Genomic DNA, 16454 nt, shown 5'->3' with positions numbered 1-16454 from the left:
TTCTTCGAGAATTCTGAATTCAAGAGGAACAGAGGGTCCATTGTTTATCAAATAGACATCAGTATTAATAGCTTCTGCCTAGAAGGTTTTAGGTAGCCCTGCATGCAATCTCATGCTTCTGGCACGCTCGTTCAATGTTCGATTGATTCGTTCAGCTACTCCATTCTCTTGAGGCGTTCAGGGAACAGTCTTCACCATACTAATCTCATTCACAACACAATACTCTTTGAAATATGAATTGATATATTCACCTCCGTTGTCGGATCTCAAGCACTTAACTTTCTGATTTGATTCATTTTCAACCAAAGTCTTCCATTTTTTGAAAATAACAAATACTTCAGATTTGTGCTTCATAAAATATACCATATCTTTCTTGTTGAATCATCTATAAACGTCACGTACTATTTCGATCCGCCAATAGAAGAAACAGGTGAAGGTCCCCACACATCAGTGTGTACCAACTCTAGCCTTTCTTTCTTGAGCTCCTTCCCAATCTTTAAGAAACTCACCCATTTCTGTTTTCCAAGAATGCAGTTTTCACATAACTGATGTTCAATAGACTTCAGTTCTGGAATCTGTCAATTCTTCAAAAGAATTTTCATCCCTTTTCGCTCAAATGGCCCAACCTACAATGCCACAACTCATTGTTCTTCGAGTCATCAACTATAGCAACAATTGTTTCTCTGCAAGTTGAAGTCGTGTATAACGTTCCAGTTTTGTGACATCGAACAACAACTATTGCTCCTTTAGTCACCTTTCATGCACCATTTCCACAACTGAAATTGTGACCTTCTTCATCAAGTTGTGTAATAGAAATCAGATTGCGCATTAAACCTGGAATGTGTCTCACCTTATTAATCTTCCAAACAAAACCATTTGCCATCTTCAATTTTATGTCTCCCATGCCAACAATATCCAGTGGCTCACCATCTGCGAGATAAACTTTCCCAAAGTTTTCAGCCACATAATTCTCCATTAATTCTTTGTGGGCAGTGGTGTGGAAAGACGTGTTGGGAAAAATCCTGACAAAAACACAAAAGAAGAAAACAAACTGAAAGAACACTAACAAAATTTGATAACGGAGTTCGGCCAAAATATTGCCTACGTCTCCGAGCACTAAGGCTATCAATTAATAAGGAAGAAGAGATACAAATTTGGGTGCAATAAACTAAAGAGGGGAGAGTTTCTTTTATACACTAAGAAACTTCCCCAACTCCCATCATCTTCCGATGTGGGATTTATACTAATTGTGAATATAGTTTCTTTTATATACTAAGAAACTTCTTTCACTCCCATCATCTTCCGATGTAGGATTCTAATTGTGCCAAAAACAACAAATCTCCACTTTGGCACAATATCCAAATACTAATCTTCAATATTAAAAAATAAACCTTCAGTGCTTCCAATTGGTGCTCTTCAGCGCCGACTCAAACGCGGAAGATGCTTACCAAATCTAAACAATTAGATTTGGTTTTCCCCATGTCTTTCATCTCGAACTCTTTACCCAATTGAGTCTTCAATTTGTCAACTTCATATTGGCTCTTTGATGCTATCAACACATCATCAACGTACAAGAGTAGATAGATGTAAGACTCATCTTGCAATTTGCGCAAATACTCACATGAACTGAATCTGCTTCTTCTGTACTTGTGCTCCATCATAAACTTGTCAAGTCGCTTGTACCATTGTCTCGACGATTGCTTCAACCTGTACAATGATCTGTTCAACTTGCAAACCCAATTTTCTTTATCAGCAACATTGAATCCATCTAGTTGATAAATGTAGATTTCCTCGTTCAAATGACCGTGTATGTCTGCGGTCTTCACATCTGGTTGAGCTAGCTCCAAATTCATCTACGCTACCAAGGCCAATAAAATTCCAATGGAAGAGTGTTTAACAATAGGAGAAAATAACTCATTATAATCACCTCCTTCCTTCTAAGCGTAGTTCTTAGCTACCAATTTTGCCTTGTAGCGAACATCAAATTTTTCGGAAAATTCTTCTTTCTTAGCAAAGATCCATTTATCACTAATAGCCTTCTTCCCTTTTCGTAGATGCGTCAACTTGCATGTCTCATTCTTCTGAATAGATTGCATCTCATCTTCCATAACACCTCTCCTTTTTCCATTTTCAGTACTTCGACTGACATCTGGAAAAGTGGATGGAACATCATCTACGACTAGAAGTGCACAGGCCGCCATGTCAACAAACCGACCTGGTTTTTGAATAACTCGTATTGGCCTATTCACATCAATTGATTCACTTTGTTCTGAAGGTTCTTGGGTCAGAACTTCTTCCACATTTAACTCTTCGTCTGTCGTCGGAGAGTCACTTCAAGTTGGCTTTATCTTTATCTGCTCAAACTCCACCTGTAGCGGAGTACAATCAATCTTGTCTGATGTTACCTTATTCAACATTGAATAATCATCAAAAATAACATCTCTTCTAATAATGGTTTTCTTTACATCCAAACACCAGAGGCGATATTCTTTAACTCTAGTCGTAAATCCCATAAAAAAAAGCCTTATTTCCTCGTGGATCTAAATTTGATTCAACTCCATGATAATATACAGTAGAACCAAAAATATGCAAAGAATCATAATTAGTTGCAGGTTTTCCAGACCATACCTCTAATGGAGTCTTGCCACCAAATGCAGATGATGGTAGGCGATTTACCAAATGTTGAGCGTATGACCCAACTTCTGCCCAAAATTTCCTGTCTAACCCAGCATTAGACAACATACATCGAACTTTCTCCACCTAATCATACGTTCCGATACTCCATTCTTTTTCTTCTATACCATCTGGCTTTCCGACCTCAATAGCAACATCTAGACCCTGCTGAAAAAGACAATCTAGAACCTCACCTTGCCACATGCCGAAATGCCTAGTTTCATCAAAGATCTCCACTGCAAACTTCAAATTCGACATCGGTGTCCTCGTCCAGGATGACGAAGAAGTTGACGACCCTTTTGAAGACTCCACCATGCCAAGGACGAACATTCGGCTCTGATACCACTTGTTGGGAAAAACCCTAACAGAAACACAAAAGAAGAAAACAAACTAAAAAAACACTAACAAAATTTGATAACGGAGTTCGGCCAAAATATTGTCTACGTCTTCGAGCACTAAGGCTATCAATTAATAAGGAATGAGAGATACAAATTTGGGTGCAATAAACCAAAGAGGGGAGAGTTTCTTTTATACACTAAGAAACTTCCCCAACTCCCATCATCTTCCGATGTGGGATTTATACTAATTGTGAATATAGTTTCTTTTATATATTAAGAAACTTCTTTCACTCCCATCATCTTCTGACGTGGGATTCTAATTGTGCCAAAAACAACAAGACGCTCCCGAGTCCAAAACCCATGAATCTATTGGGCTATCAACAGTAAGAAGTAATGCATTAGTGACAGTTTCTGTAACAACGTTGGCAGCATCATTTTTATCATCATTGTTTTTCTTCGGTGCTTTGCAGTTCCTCTTCAAATGACCCTGTTTACCACAATTACATCACTCCTCTTGCTCCTCGACATAGATCTGCTCTTACCTCAGTTGAAATTTCTATCATTATCTCTGCCCCTATTTTCCACATTTAGAACAGAACCTTTAAACTTTTCACTATAATCAATTTTATGAACCTCTTCAGCAAAAATACAATATCTAACTTCAACAAATTTCAGTTTAGCATTTCAAACTGAATTACTAATTGCTGCCCTCATAGGTTCCAACTATTTGGTAGAGATTCTAACAAAATCAGGGCACTAACTTCATCCCCAAAATCAATCTCAACACATAGCAATTGATTCACAATTGTATTGAATTCATTCAAATGAGTAGTGACAGAAGTACCATCAACCATTCTTAAGTAAAAGCTTCTTTTCATTAAGTGTACCTTGTTGTTAGCAGATGGTTTCTCATACATATCAGAAAGAGATTTAATCAGACCCATGGTGGTCTTCTCCTTTGCTACTTTGTGAGCAACTGTCTTGGCTAGCGTCAATCGGACAACTCCCAAAACCTGTCTATCAAGGAGTTTTCATTCAGATTCATCCATCTTCTCTAGTTTCTCACTCAAAGGAACATGAAACTTCTTTGCATAGAGATAATCTTCAATCTGTATTCTCCAGAAGGCATAATCTGTCCCATCAAATCTTCCAATCCTATGTCCTATACTGTTCTCACTTGCCATTGTTTCTAATGCTCAGATCTAGCCTAGCTGCTCTGATACCAGTTGTTAGAATTTGTATCTCCCAAATCCAACCAGCTTGAAACAATCTGTAAAAATGCATGAAAGAAGAACATAAGAAGACACATATTTATAGTGGTTCACTCAAATTTAGCTTCATCCACTTCAGCCACCACCAGATTTCACCATGAAAAAGAAGGAATACATAGTTTTTACCTCAAACTTTATCTCTCTAGAATTATTTCATTTCATTGTAAACCCTTAATAATCACATATTTATAGGGTAAACATTTAGATAATAAACTTAAATAATTCTTGGTCAGACCCAAGCCCAAAACCAAATACAAACCAATAAACTCTAATTAACACTTGTAGAGTTTATTATAAGTGTAGTCTCCATAACTCAGCAATGAGGGAATAAATTCCAGAGGGATTGAAGACACAATAGGGATAGAGAATCTCGGAGATAGAAAAGAGTAACAATCCGGTCAGAGACATATATAGCAGGTCGTGACTGGAGTTCAAGACCATCATTGTTGAACACGAGGTCGAGCCATGGTGATGGAATCGATGAGAGTCATATTGTCCGAGCGACGAGTGCATACTATGAGCTCGAGAGAGGATTTGGAGAGGTGTAGGTAAAAGTCGGTTGATAGAGGTAGGGAAGCAGTCGGTGTCGCGGGGAGGAGAGAGAATCAGAAGAGATGACGTTGGGCGGTCGAGGAGAGGTGGTTTGATGATATATAAATTTATTAAATAAATAAATTAAAAATTAAAAAATTACATGAGACATATTTTAATAGAATTTTAACTAAATTGAGGGTGTTAATAAGAAGTTTTAAACATTATAAAAAATTAGGAGAGGCCTATATTTGATAAAAAATTTCTAGTTATAAATTTATCATTTATTTAAGATAACTATTAATTGCGGTTTTAAAATTACAAATAAAGACTATTAACTTCAATAATTTACCATTCTTAATTGTCAAAATTTCTTAAATCACGGCTCACTGTGATCATTTTACTATTTATTTACGTTTTAACAGCGATAAAACCACCTTTAAAATGTTAAGTTCATTTTGAAAGAGCATTCTTTCACATTTTTTTTATGATCAAAATAAATATAACAATAATCTTATTTAATGAAAATAAACTAATTAATACAAAATGTCAACTAACTTTAACTTTGACTTGTTTCAAATAAATACTAGTTATCAAATTGATTTATTTCGAATAATTCAATTAATTATGAAATTAAGTAATAAGTCATTTTTATTAAATATTTTCTAATATTTAATTTTTAAATAAGAGTATTAAAATTGCTATTTTTCTGTTTTCCAATGTTTAGTGTGTTAGAAATTTAGCTGTGAAAATAGTCCATTTTGTAGTGAAATTTTATAAATAAATTATGCAATTTAAAAGGTTTTTATATTAATCCAATTTATATGTGCACTTATGAGTTGAACTAATTTAATTATAAATATATAAAGGGTTGAATTTTGAATGAATCACAATTAGAGATGGCAATGGGTACCCATATGCCCGATACCTGTGGGTACCCGATAGTTGGGTTCGGGTATTTTAAATCGGGTTCGAGTATTTTAAATCGGGGTCGGGGTCGGGCATGGGGAGAGGGAGAAGGTACCCGGTCGGGTACGGGGTCGGGGATGGGGAGTGTGCGAAACTCAAACCCGATACCCAATACCCGGTTATATTAATATTATTGATATTTTTTTATTAAAGTTTAAAGTTTTGACTTTACAAAAATGCCTCATCATTACAAATGTATTATAATTTATAAATATGCATCATTTAATTTGATCTTATCTACACTTTACTCCAACCATAGTCATAAATACACTACACTCCGACTTTAATTATTTTATATTCCCAAAATAATATTTCTCTACATAACTTCAATTTTTATTTTAATAACAAAATATTACTCTCTCTCATAATTCTTCATATTCAATCTCTATTTTTTTTTCAATGTTAAAATTATTTATTAAAGTTGTGTTTCTTTTTTTAAAACTTTATAATCTTATAAATAATTTAATCGGGTAATGGGGTACCTGTCGGGGATCGGGTACCCGACGAATCGGGAATGGGTATAGAAGTAGAGATACCCGTCGAGTTCGGGGATGGGTACTTCACTACCCGTCGGGTAGGGTACCCATTGCCATCCCTAATCACAATGAACCTCTTGTTGTGTTAAAAAATATTAACAATTTCAGTAAGACAAAATACTGTTAACCGTGTTTTCATTCTAATTTTTTTTTTTTTTTTTTTTTGCGTTGCAAGGTTAGTTTGACAATAGTCACTTCTTTTTGCATGAAAACTTATAAATAATATAGAATATAGTTTTATATATAGTTTTTAAGCTTGACCCAATTTATATAGGCAATTAGTAATTGGAAACAATTTAATTAATTATAATATTAAAAGGATGAATTTTGAATTAATCAGATTGAAACTCATGCATGAGGGCATGGCAAACAAAATTGACAAATCCCATTGTTGACCTTCAGCATGAATAAAACAAACTCTTTGTTATCATTTAATATAAGGCTGCAGGCAGTCAAAAGAGGATTTGATCATGTTTAATTAATAATTCGCCCTTCACGCGGCTACCCAGATTAGATTAGAAATATTCTTATTGAAAGCCACCAACCGAACTCTCCTCCTTATAAATTGAAGATTACCATTCCAACTCTCTCATCATTAATCTCATCCATTTTCTAAGTATTTACAAAATCAAGAAAGGGAAAAATCATCTTATTAATTATTTGTTTGCAATGACTTCAGCCACCCCTCCCATGCTTGTTTCCATCTTGTTCTTTATATCCTTATTCATTGGGAGCAACTCCTTGTCTACCACCTTTTACGATAACACTTGTCCAAATGCTCTTACTACCATACGAACATCCATCAGACAAGCTGTATCTCGCGAGCGTCGCATGGCAGCTTCCCTTATTCGCCTACATTTTCACGATTGTTTTGTACAGGTAATTTCCCATTACTTATTTAACCAAATCATTAATTCCTATATATTCGACATTAATTATATGATCCCCGCATTGTAAATATAACTTGCGATACTTTCCATATGGGTATGTTCAGGGATGTGATGCTTCTGTCTTACTCGACGAAAACACAACCCCCGCGAGTGAGAGAAACGCAATACAAAACCAAAATACTGCTAGGGGATTCAATGTTATTGATGCGGCCAAGGCTCAAGTCGAGCAACTATGTCCTGGAATTGTTTCGTGTGCTGATATACTTGCCGTAGCTGCGAGAGATGCTTCAGTTGCGGTGAGTTTATAATTCAAACTCGTTAAAACATGGCTTACTTGTGAATATTTTGAGATATATAACTTGCTAATTAGAATGACGGTTGATGAATTAGGTGGGTGGTCCAACATGGAATGTAAAACTTGGAAGAAGAGACTCCACCACTGCAAATTTAGACGAAGCTAAAAGAGATCTTCCATTATTTACAAGCACCCTGCGTGAACATATTGAAAACTTCAACAAGAAAGGTCTCAATGAAAGAGATATGGTGGCCTTATCGGGTTCGCACACCATTGGACAAGCTCAATGTGTCACTTTTCGAGACAGAATATACAACGGAACAAACATTGATGATAATTTCGCAAGAACTCGACAACGTCGATGTCCTAACAACCAACAAGATGGCAACGGGAATTTGGCACCTCTTGACTTAGTCACACCTAATTCTTTTGACAACAACTACTTCAAGAATTTAATTCAAAGAAAGGGTCTTCTCCAATCCGATCAAATATTGTTTAGCGGTGGTTCTACCGATAACATTGTGACAGAATATAGTCGCGACCGTGCAAAATTTAGTGATGATTTTGCCTCTGCTATGGTGAAAATGGGAGACATGAAACCGCTCACAGGACAAAATGGGATCATTAGAAGAGTGTGTAGCAACTTGAATTAAGCCTTGAACTCCACAATTCATAATCTTTTATTTTGTTATTCTTTTATTCATTATTGTTTTTTATGTTGTTAATAAATCAATTGTATTTTATGCACACATCTCAGCTCTTTAGTCTTTTTTTTTATGTACTCATCCACCCCCTCTAAAGGTTAAATGAATAAAACACTAGCATAATGTTGTATTTCCAAAGATTAATAAAATATGATATTGAGACTTTTTTTATTTGAAATTAATAATAAGATTAAATGTCTATAAATTATTTAAAAAATATTCAATTAAATTGTTAAATATTATATCGTAAAATATGATATAACAAAAAAAAATTGTAATACAAAACAACAGCAACTTAATACTTTTATTGAAAAATTAAATATTAGACAATATTTTATAAAATGACTTATTACTTAATTAAATGAATTTGACAGTTAGTTGAATTATTTGATAATTTGTATTTATTTAAAATAAGTCAAAACACTAGTAAAAATTGTTTCTTTAAGGTGGGTAAAAATCCTCAAAGAAAACCAAATTATCTTCGGTGAAAATGTTCACCGAGAATGAATAACCCTCGATGAAGACATTATAGTGTTACCGAGAACGTTAGCACAACTCTCGGAGCTAATTTTTTATATTTACCGAGAGCATAAGCCTATTGCTCTCAGTTATAATGAGTTTTTTTTAAAATAAAATGATTGTAAACCCATATTACATATTTAAACCAGACAATTTCAGACATAAATCATACACAAATTAAAAATACCGAATTTCATATACCAAAATCCCAATAATCCAAAAATACAACTATTACAAGGGTTAGATGGGCCGAAAAAAACAAACAAGTTAGGAAAGATAGCAACCCTGAAACAGTCATCTCCTCAGCTCCTCCTACTGCTGCAATTCCTGACAAATAAAATACTCAGGCTGATAACAAGGATCCTAGTGCTGGTCCAACGTGGTCAATGAGGAAAAACGAAATAGCAAATTTGCCAGGACTGAGAAACCAGATGAAGAAGCTATTTTTCCAAGTTAATAAACAAGAGATTACAATGTCCTAGGAAAGAAATGATCAGTTGAATGCTCAATTCAACAGTCACTATCTAAAGAATTGGAATCTCTTCAACAAAGACCAATATGATGAAGTGATCAAGTGGGCGGTTGACGCCATGAAGGAAATTTCTAAATGTAATAAAACAAAGGTGTATACAATCATGAGCAACCCAAACAAAACATGGCAAGAAGGAAAGGTGTGGAATGGAAATGCCATGAACGATCCAGAAAAGGGAAAATTCTAGATAGACACCTTATACCCAAAGGTAATTACACTTGATCATCCGCACCGATTTGAGCTCCCACCAGAAATTGAAGAAAAATGCGTAAAGGCATGGGAGTTTGTCATAGTTGGTCACTTTATGGGCAACATGAAGGCACCATTTGCTGAGGTTAAAAGAACGTTGATGGGTCAATGAGAATCCTCTGGCCTGGAGAGGATCACAATCAATGATCACAGATTCTACTTTCTATCCTTCAGGAATGGAAGCGAAATAAAACCGATCATAGAGAGCGAATATACCTTTATCAGAGGAAAGAGATTCAAGTTGTATAAGTGGAGCGAGGAACTTAATACTAATCATAGACCACTTGAACTTGAACAAATCTGGGTGAATCTCAAGAATGTTCCACCACACCTGTGCAACCCAATGGGCCTGGCCTATATTTCAAACATTATAGGCAAACCACTTATGTTTGACCCATAAATGGAAGGCTACGAGCGTGCATCTGTGGCCAGAGTTAGTGTCGAAATCCATACAAGTAGCTCTCTTCCAATTAAGCTAGAACTTAAATATAAATTGGGAAATTTATTTGACATTCACTGGTGAAAAAGGGGTCAAAACCGAGAGTAAAAACTCTCGGTTTTGACCCTATAACATTCGGTATAGACACATTACCGAAGGTTTTGGTAACTCTCGCCATCCCTCGGTATTGACTCTTTCGTTAAAAACAATTGGGCATTTACCGAGAGATATCGTAGAGTTTTCGGTTTAGATACCCTAGAGTAAAACCGAAAGGTAATTGAAAAACTTTCGATTTTCCTCTTTGTGGAAAAACCGAGAGTTTTCATTTAACTCTCGGTTTTCTTCAAATGGAGAAAACCGAGAGTTTTCATTTAACTTTCGGTTTTCCTCTTTGTGGAAAAACCGAGAGCTTTCATATAACTCTCGGTTTTCTACATTTGAAGAAAACCGAGAGTTAAATGAAAACTTTCGGTTTTCTTGTAATGGAGAAAACCGAAAGTAATATTGAAAACTCTCGGTTTTTCCACGAAGAGGAAAACCGAAAGTTTTCATATAACTCTCGGTTTTCCTCTTTGTGTAAAAACCGAGAGTTTACTAATAACTCTCGGTTATCTTCAAATGGAGAAAATCGAGAGTTTTCTAATATCTCTCGGTTTTTCCATTGAAAGAAAAACCAAGAGATTTCAATATTACTTTCGGTTTTTTACGGAAATTTTTAAAAATGTGCGGATTATTTTGCTCGCAACCAAAACCTTTTCAGCCAAACCAATATATCAATGATAAAAGAAATGCCAAATACATTAAACGATCACATTAAATGATCATTATCATTACAAAATTCGCAACCAAACTAATAATCCGAACAATCTGTTATAAATACAAATTGACACAACTACTAATGAAAACATGTTTTGAATCGAATCAACCTTAGCTTGTAGGGGGAGGAGGTGGTTGTTGCCTCATATACAATTCGATTCTCTCCATTCTCGCATTCATCTCTAACTTCTCCCTCTCCATTCTTGTCACAATTTCTTCCTTTTACGCTTGCATTTCTTCCATTCTGCGCATTCTTTCTTCATCCCTCTTCTCCAGTTCCTCCAGCTTGAGCTTCATTATTTGATTCTCTTCTAACAATCGCTCATTGTTTCGCTGTGAACTGTTTCCACTTCGATGATCCTCACGAAAGTGTGTGGCCCGGACGCCTGATCCCATTCCGAACACTACCCCGTATTTTTGTTGTCCGAACACCCTCTTCGTCAATTCAAAATCCGATATTCCCGGTTCGTTACTAACAACCTCCTCCATCTCAACCTGCACAATTCAAATAAAATATCATTTCTATAATAAAAAAACTAGGCATATTCAATTCACTTACAATTTTTTCTTGCACGTGTTCGTCCGGAACGGGTGTTGGGTTTTCTTTTGTCGGTTTTGGGGTACGGGTCCTCTTGAATACTTCAATTACAAACGGTGCCCGTCCCATTTCAATCGCCTGTTGAAATAAATGATTTATATAATTAATAACAATCTTTAGATTAAGTTATTACAAATAATGTACTTACCAACTCGTCTTCAATTTGGGCAAACGGTCTACTTCCCGTTCGATGCGGGAATTTCAGCTTCTTCCTGTTTTTCATATTTGTACTACTGTTTCCCTGTATTTGAAATAAAAAATGAAGTTATATTAATTAATATCAACTTTTATTTGAATTACGAAACCGTACCTTAAATGTTTCTTTGAAGAAATGGTTGCGACACAAACTCCCAATCATCTCGATCGTAGTCTGGTGGAGGATTAGCCAGTACCGCCGCCTCGTCTCCTTTGTGGACGCGGATATATGTCTTGTTCAAATTCGACCGCCATCTATCCCATATCTGATTGGCGTGTCTTAATCCGGTCTTTCGAAAAGACTCAATATCACCATTAGTAGCTTCGAACGGATCCTGAAAAAAATAACATCCAAATGTTAAAAATAATTATTTAATGACGTAATGTATAATCAAGTAATAAGTATTACCTTGATAGCAGTCCACAGTGAATCCAATTGGTCTGCACTTAAAGCCTTCCACTTTAGAAGACGGTGTGAGACGGCTGCGGGGTCCCGGATAATCGACCCCACATGTCTAGACCATCGTGTTCTTCCCACGCCTGTACCGCCTGGCCTCCCATCCTTCTCTCTAAACGTAAGAGGAATCCTTGTCCCTGCTACCCTCTTAGACAACGCAATATTCTTGTTCTTCCCCCGTCTCTTGCGGGCAGAAGATTCTTCAAAATTATCAAAATCATAATTAGATATGTCAATCAATTGAAACATTCACTAATTTGTAAACGAGTTACCTGTCGATGATGGGTCGGGAGTGGAACCGTGCTCCTCCTCGCCATCCTCCTCCTCGATATGCTCCTCGAGACCCTCGTCTTCCGCCTCATCGCTATCCACCATATCAGCAAATGTGCTCTCTATAAACTCTTGGAGCTCACTAGCCTCAACATCCTTGTCTGTTGGGGGAGGCGCAGTAGCTATCGGGACCACAACAATAGGTGGTTGGTCTCTAGAAGACGATCCTCGAAGCTTTAAGGACTCGGATTGGGCAAGTAGGTTTTGGTAGCTTTTATCCAATTTCTTAGGTGTCTTCCTCATACTCTTCCAAGTTGTTTTAGAACCTTCAGACATTCTTAATTCACACCATTAATAAAAATGAGTGAATAATTGAAATAAAGTAGTAATAAGAATGAATATAAAGTTAAAAGCATAAATCTACCTAATTAATTAATCTGAACTATAAGTTTATAAACCGCAGTTTTATTTTTTGTCACAATCTTCCAACCGGGTCGGGCTGACATATCAGGACCGTAGAATATTTGTTTCGCTTGACTCGCCAATATATACGGGTCTTGACTTTGGGTTTTCAAAATTCGGTTTACATTTTCACTTACGAAGCCATATTTATCCACTTTCACTCCTAGTTCCCCCGAGTGTGTATCAAACCACTTACACTTGAATAAAACAACTCGTTTGTGAGAATAGTATTGTACTTCGATTATATCCGTTAAAACTCCGTAGTATGACATAGTTTCAGACCCGTTGTACCCCTCAACAACCACCCCACTATTTTGAGTGGTCAAACCTTCGTCGTGTTTTTCTGTACAGAATTTGTATCCGTTTACTTTACACCAAACATACATAGACGAGTACATACTTGGACATTCTCTTAAGATCTTGAGGTCTCTTGATATGTCGTTAATTTCTGCTAAATAGGCGACCTATATATGTATCCGAAATGAAGTTGTTAAAATGAATAAAAAGAGTTAGGATATATGGTTTATAATTTACTCACTCGATGCTTGAAATATGCAGCAAACGTTTCTCCACTGGACTCGTTGTTATAATCTCTACAAATAGATCGAATATTAAATAACACACTCTTTAATGTTAATTAGTAACAGCAACATCGAATCTTACATGTAAAAAAGTTCTGTTTCGAGACAATTTTTCAAAATGTAAGAATGAGCTGTCACTCGATCGATATAATCCAAGTTGTATACTTTTCTATTAGATAAGTCTTCCAACGATGCAAATATTGAAATGCCCGAGATTTCAGGTTGTGCATTTTCTTGCTCTTGTTCCTCCATATACCTGGCACATAAACTAATACTCTCATTAATAAGATAGCTCTCGCTTATAGAGGCTTCGGGGTGGTTATTATTCCGCAAATATCTTTTCATTGTACCCATGTAATGTTCAAACGAATACATCCATCGATACTGAACAGGTCCTCCAAGCAAAGCCTCAAATGACAAGTGAACCGGGAGATGCATCATGATGTCGAATATTGACGGCAGAAAAATCATTTCAAATTTGCAAAGTGTCAATGTAATATCCATGTACAATTGTTCGAGGTCCTCTTGAATCAACTCTTTGAAGCACAACAACCGAAAGAAACGAGACAAATTTACTAATGCATCATACACATTATCTGGAAGTAATCCACGAGTTGCTAAAGGAATAAGATATTCCAATAAAATGTGACAATCATGACTCTTTAATCCCGAAATCTTTTTCTCTTCCAAATTTACACAACCGCCGATATTTGAGCAAAAGCCATCAGGCAACTTGAGATCTTTCAAGAAGTTACAAAGACGTTTTCTATTTTCGGATGTCAAAATGAAAGGCGCTTCTGGATAATGAACAACTCCTTCATCATTTATAGGATGTAACCATGATTTTATGCCTAAGAGTTGTAAGTCTTTACGGGCTTTAGGACCATCCTTAGTCTTCTCTTTCACATTCATTATTGTTCCCAACACGCTATCACATATATTTTTCTCAATATGCATCACATCCAAATTATGTCTCAATAATAGTGATTTCCAATAAGGCAGACAGAAGAAAATGCTAAGTTTGTTCCAATTGTCTCCCCGCGTTTCATGATATATCTTGGTTCTCTTGCTCAGATCCGCACTAAGAATTATGTCTTCTAGGTCTCGTGCTTGCTCGTAACTTTCTTGCCCCGTTAACAATTTAGGGGGATCTCTATAATCAGTTCGACCATCAAACGACTCTTTATCCCTTCTGTATTTGTGCTTCGGTGGAAGGAAGCGTCTATGACCCAAGTAACATTGTTTGGAACCATGAACCAATCGAAGAGATACTGTGCCGTTGTTACAACAAGGACAAGCGAATTTACCTTTCGTACTCCAGCCTGATAAATTCGCGTAGGCAGGAAAGTCGTTAATGGTCCACAACAACGTCGCTCGTATGTTAAAGTATTGCGAGGTGTGTGCATCAAACGTTTTCACACCTGTTTGTCACAGTTCATGCAACTCTTCGATCAATGGCTGGAGAAATATGTCAATTGCATCTCCCGGACTCTTTGGACTCGGAATTAACATAGATAAAATGAAATTGCTAGAATCCATGCAAGTCGTGGGTGACACATTATAAGGAACGAGAATAACCGACCAAACACTGTATGATTTTTCCCATTTGCAAATGGTTGAAACCCATCGCTTGATAAACCCAGTCTTACATTTCGAGATTCTGAAACAAAATCTGTAAAATTTTCATCAAACGTCTTCCAAGTTAAGGAATCAGCGGGATGTCTCAATGTATCACTACAACTCTTCCTTCTTTATGTCATCTCATCATTGGAGCCGTTTTTGAGGACATGTATAGTCTTTGCAGTCTTAGTATTAAAGGGAAATATCTCAATACCTTTTTTGGAATGAATTTCCCATTTTGCTTCTCTCGAACTGTCCCACTTGTTTGGTCGACTTTCCATCTTGAAAGACCGCAAACTCTGCAAGAATCTTCATTTATGTCGTCCTTCCAAAATAGCATACAGTTGTTCTTACATGCGTCTATCTTGTCATATTTAAGCCCGATATCAGTAATGAATTTTTTACTTTCGTAGTATGAGTTTGGAAATTCAGCGTCAATCGGTAATATGTAGTCTTTAAGCAGACGCAGCAACATATCGAACGAAGAATTCGTCCATTGACATACATTTTTTATGTGAAGTAGTTTCAGTAGTGCCGATGATTTCGTTATTCGAGCACCTTCATAAAATGGTCGTTTGCAATCATCAAGCAATTTATAAAATCTATGCGCATCTTCGACTGGTTCATCATTGCTTGGGACGTCATTAACGTTGGGGAACATATCGTTTATAAATTCGTGCATATAACGTTCTTCATTGACCTCTTCATTAACTGTATTATTCATCTCCTGTCTCGCATCGTTGAATTCCGGCATGGCATCCTCCGACTGATCATCGTCATCATCATCATCATCATCTAAGTCATCGACATCTTCATCGACATTGTCATTAACCACTTGAGTAGTACGTCTCTTTTCTCCATGAAAATACCAATACTCATAATGAACATTTATTCCATAAACGATGAGGTGAGTCTTCACTTCGTCTATTTCCATAAACGACGTGTTCAAGCATTTCACGCAAGGATATTTCACGGTTAGTCGGGATGTACTCCTAACAGCATACTCGAGGAATTTGTAAACACCTTCCTCGTAATCTGGATGATCTCGACGTAAGGTCATCCATCTTTTATCGGGTACTTACATATTTCTAATAAAATGGAAAAGAACCCGCATTATTATTTACTTAAATTTGTCTAAATTAATTAGACTTACATAATTGTAACATAATCGCTACATAAATCCAACATTCATCAACCTAGCTAACATAATCTAACATAACCAAGTATTCATTAAATTAACCTAAATCAAACCTAAAATCCAACGAGGGTCAACCAAACATAATCTAACATAAATCAACCTAACCAAATATTCATTAAATTAACATAAATCAAACCTAAAATCCAACATTCATCAACCTAGCTAACATAATCTAACATAACCAAGTATTCATTAAATTAACCTAAATCAAACCTAAAATCTAACGAGGGTCAACCAAACATAATCTAACATAAATCAACCTAACAAAATATTCATTAAATTAACATAAATCAAACCTAAAATCCAACATT

General features: G+C 36.1%; 1 protein-coding gene across 1 annotated transcript; it reads left to right on the top strand.

The window, feature by feature from the left end:
- Positions 1-6987: 6987 nt before the first annotated feature.
- LOC124909785 (lignin-forming anionic peroxidase-like) lies at positions 6988-8156 on the top strand. The gene is made up of 3 exons (XM_047450427.1): positions 6988-7197; positions 7313-7504; positions 7599-8156. The coding sequence occupies exons 1-3, from the start codon at positions 6988-6990 to the stop codon at positions 8154-8156; spliced, it is 960 nt and encodes a 319-aa protein (XP_047306383.1).
- The last annotated feature ends 8298 nt before the right edge of the window (positions 8157-16454 follow it).

The sequence above is a fragment of the Impatiens glandulifera genome, chromosome 7, assembly GCF_907164915.1.
Source record: "Impatiens glandulifera chromosome 7, dImpGla2.1, whole genome shotgun sequence".
Taxonomy (NCBI): domain Eukaryota; kingdom Viridiplantae; phylum Streptophyta; class Magnoliopsida; order Ericales; family Balsaminaceae; genus Impatiens; species Impatiens glandulifera.
This window is presented reverse-complemented; position numbering and strand designations above follow the sequence as displayed.

Coding starts and splice junctions, on each gene's coding strand:
- LOC124909785 (XM_047450427.1), top strand. CDS start 6,988: ATGACTTCAGCCACCCCTCCCATGCTTGTTTCCATCTTGTTCTTTATA. Junction 7,198..7,312: donor TTCACGATTGTTTTGTACAG/GTAATTTCCCAT, acceptor GGGTATGTTCAG/GGATGTGATGCTTCTGTCTT. Junction 7,505..7,598: donor CGAGAGATGCTTCAGTTGCG/GTGAGTTTATAA, acceptor TTGATGAATTAG/GTGGGTGGTCCAACATGGAA.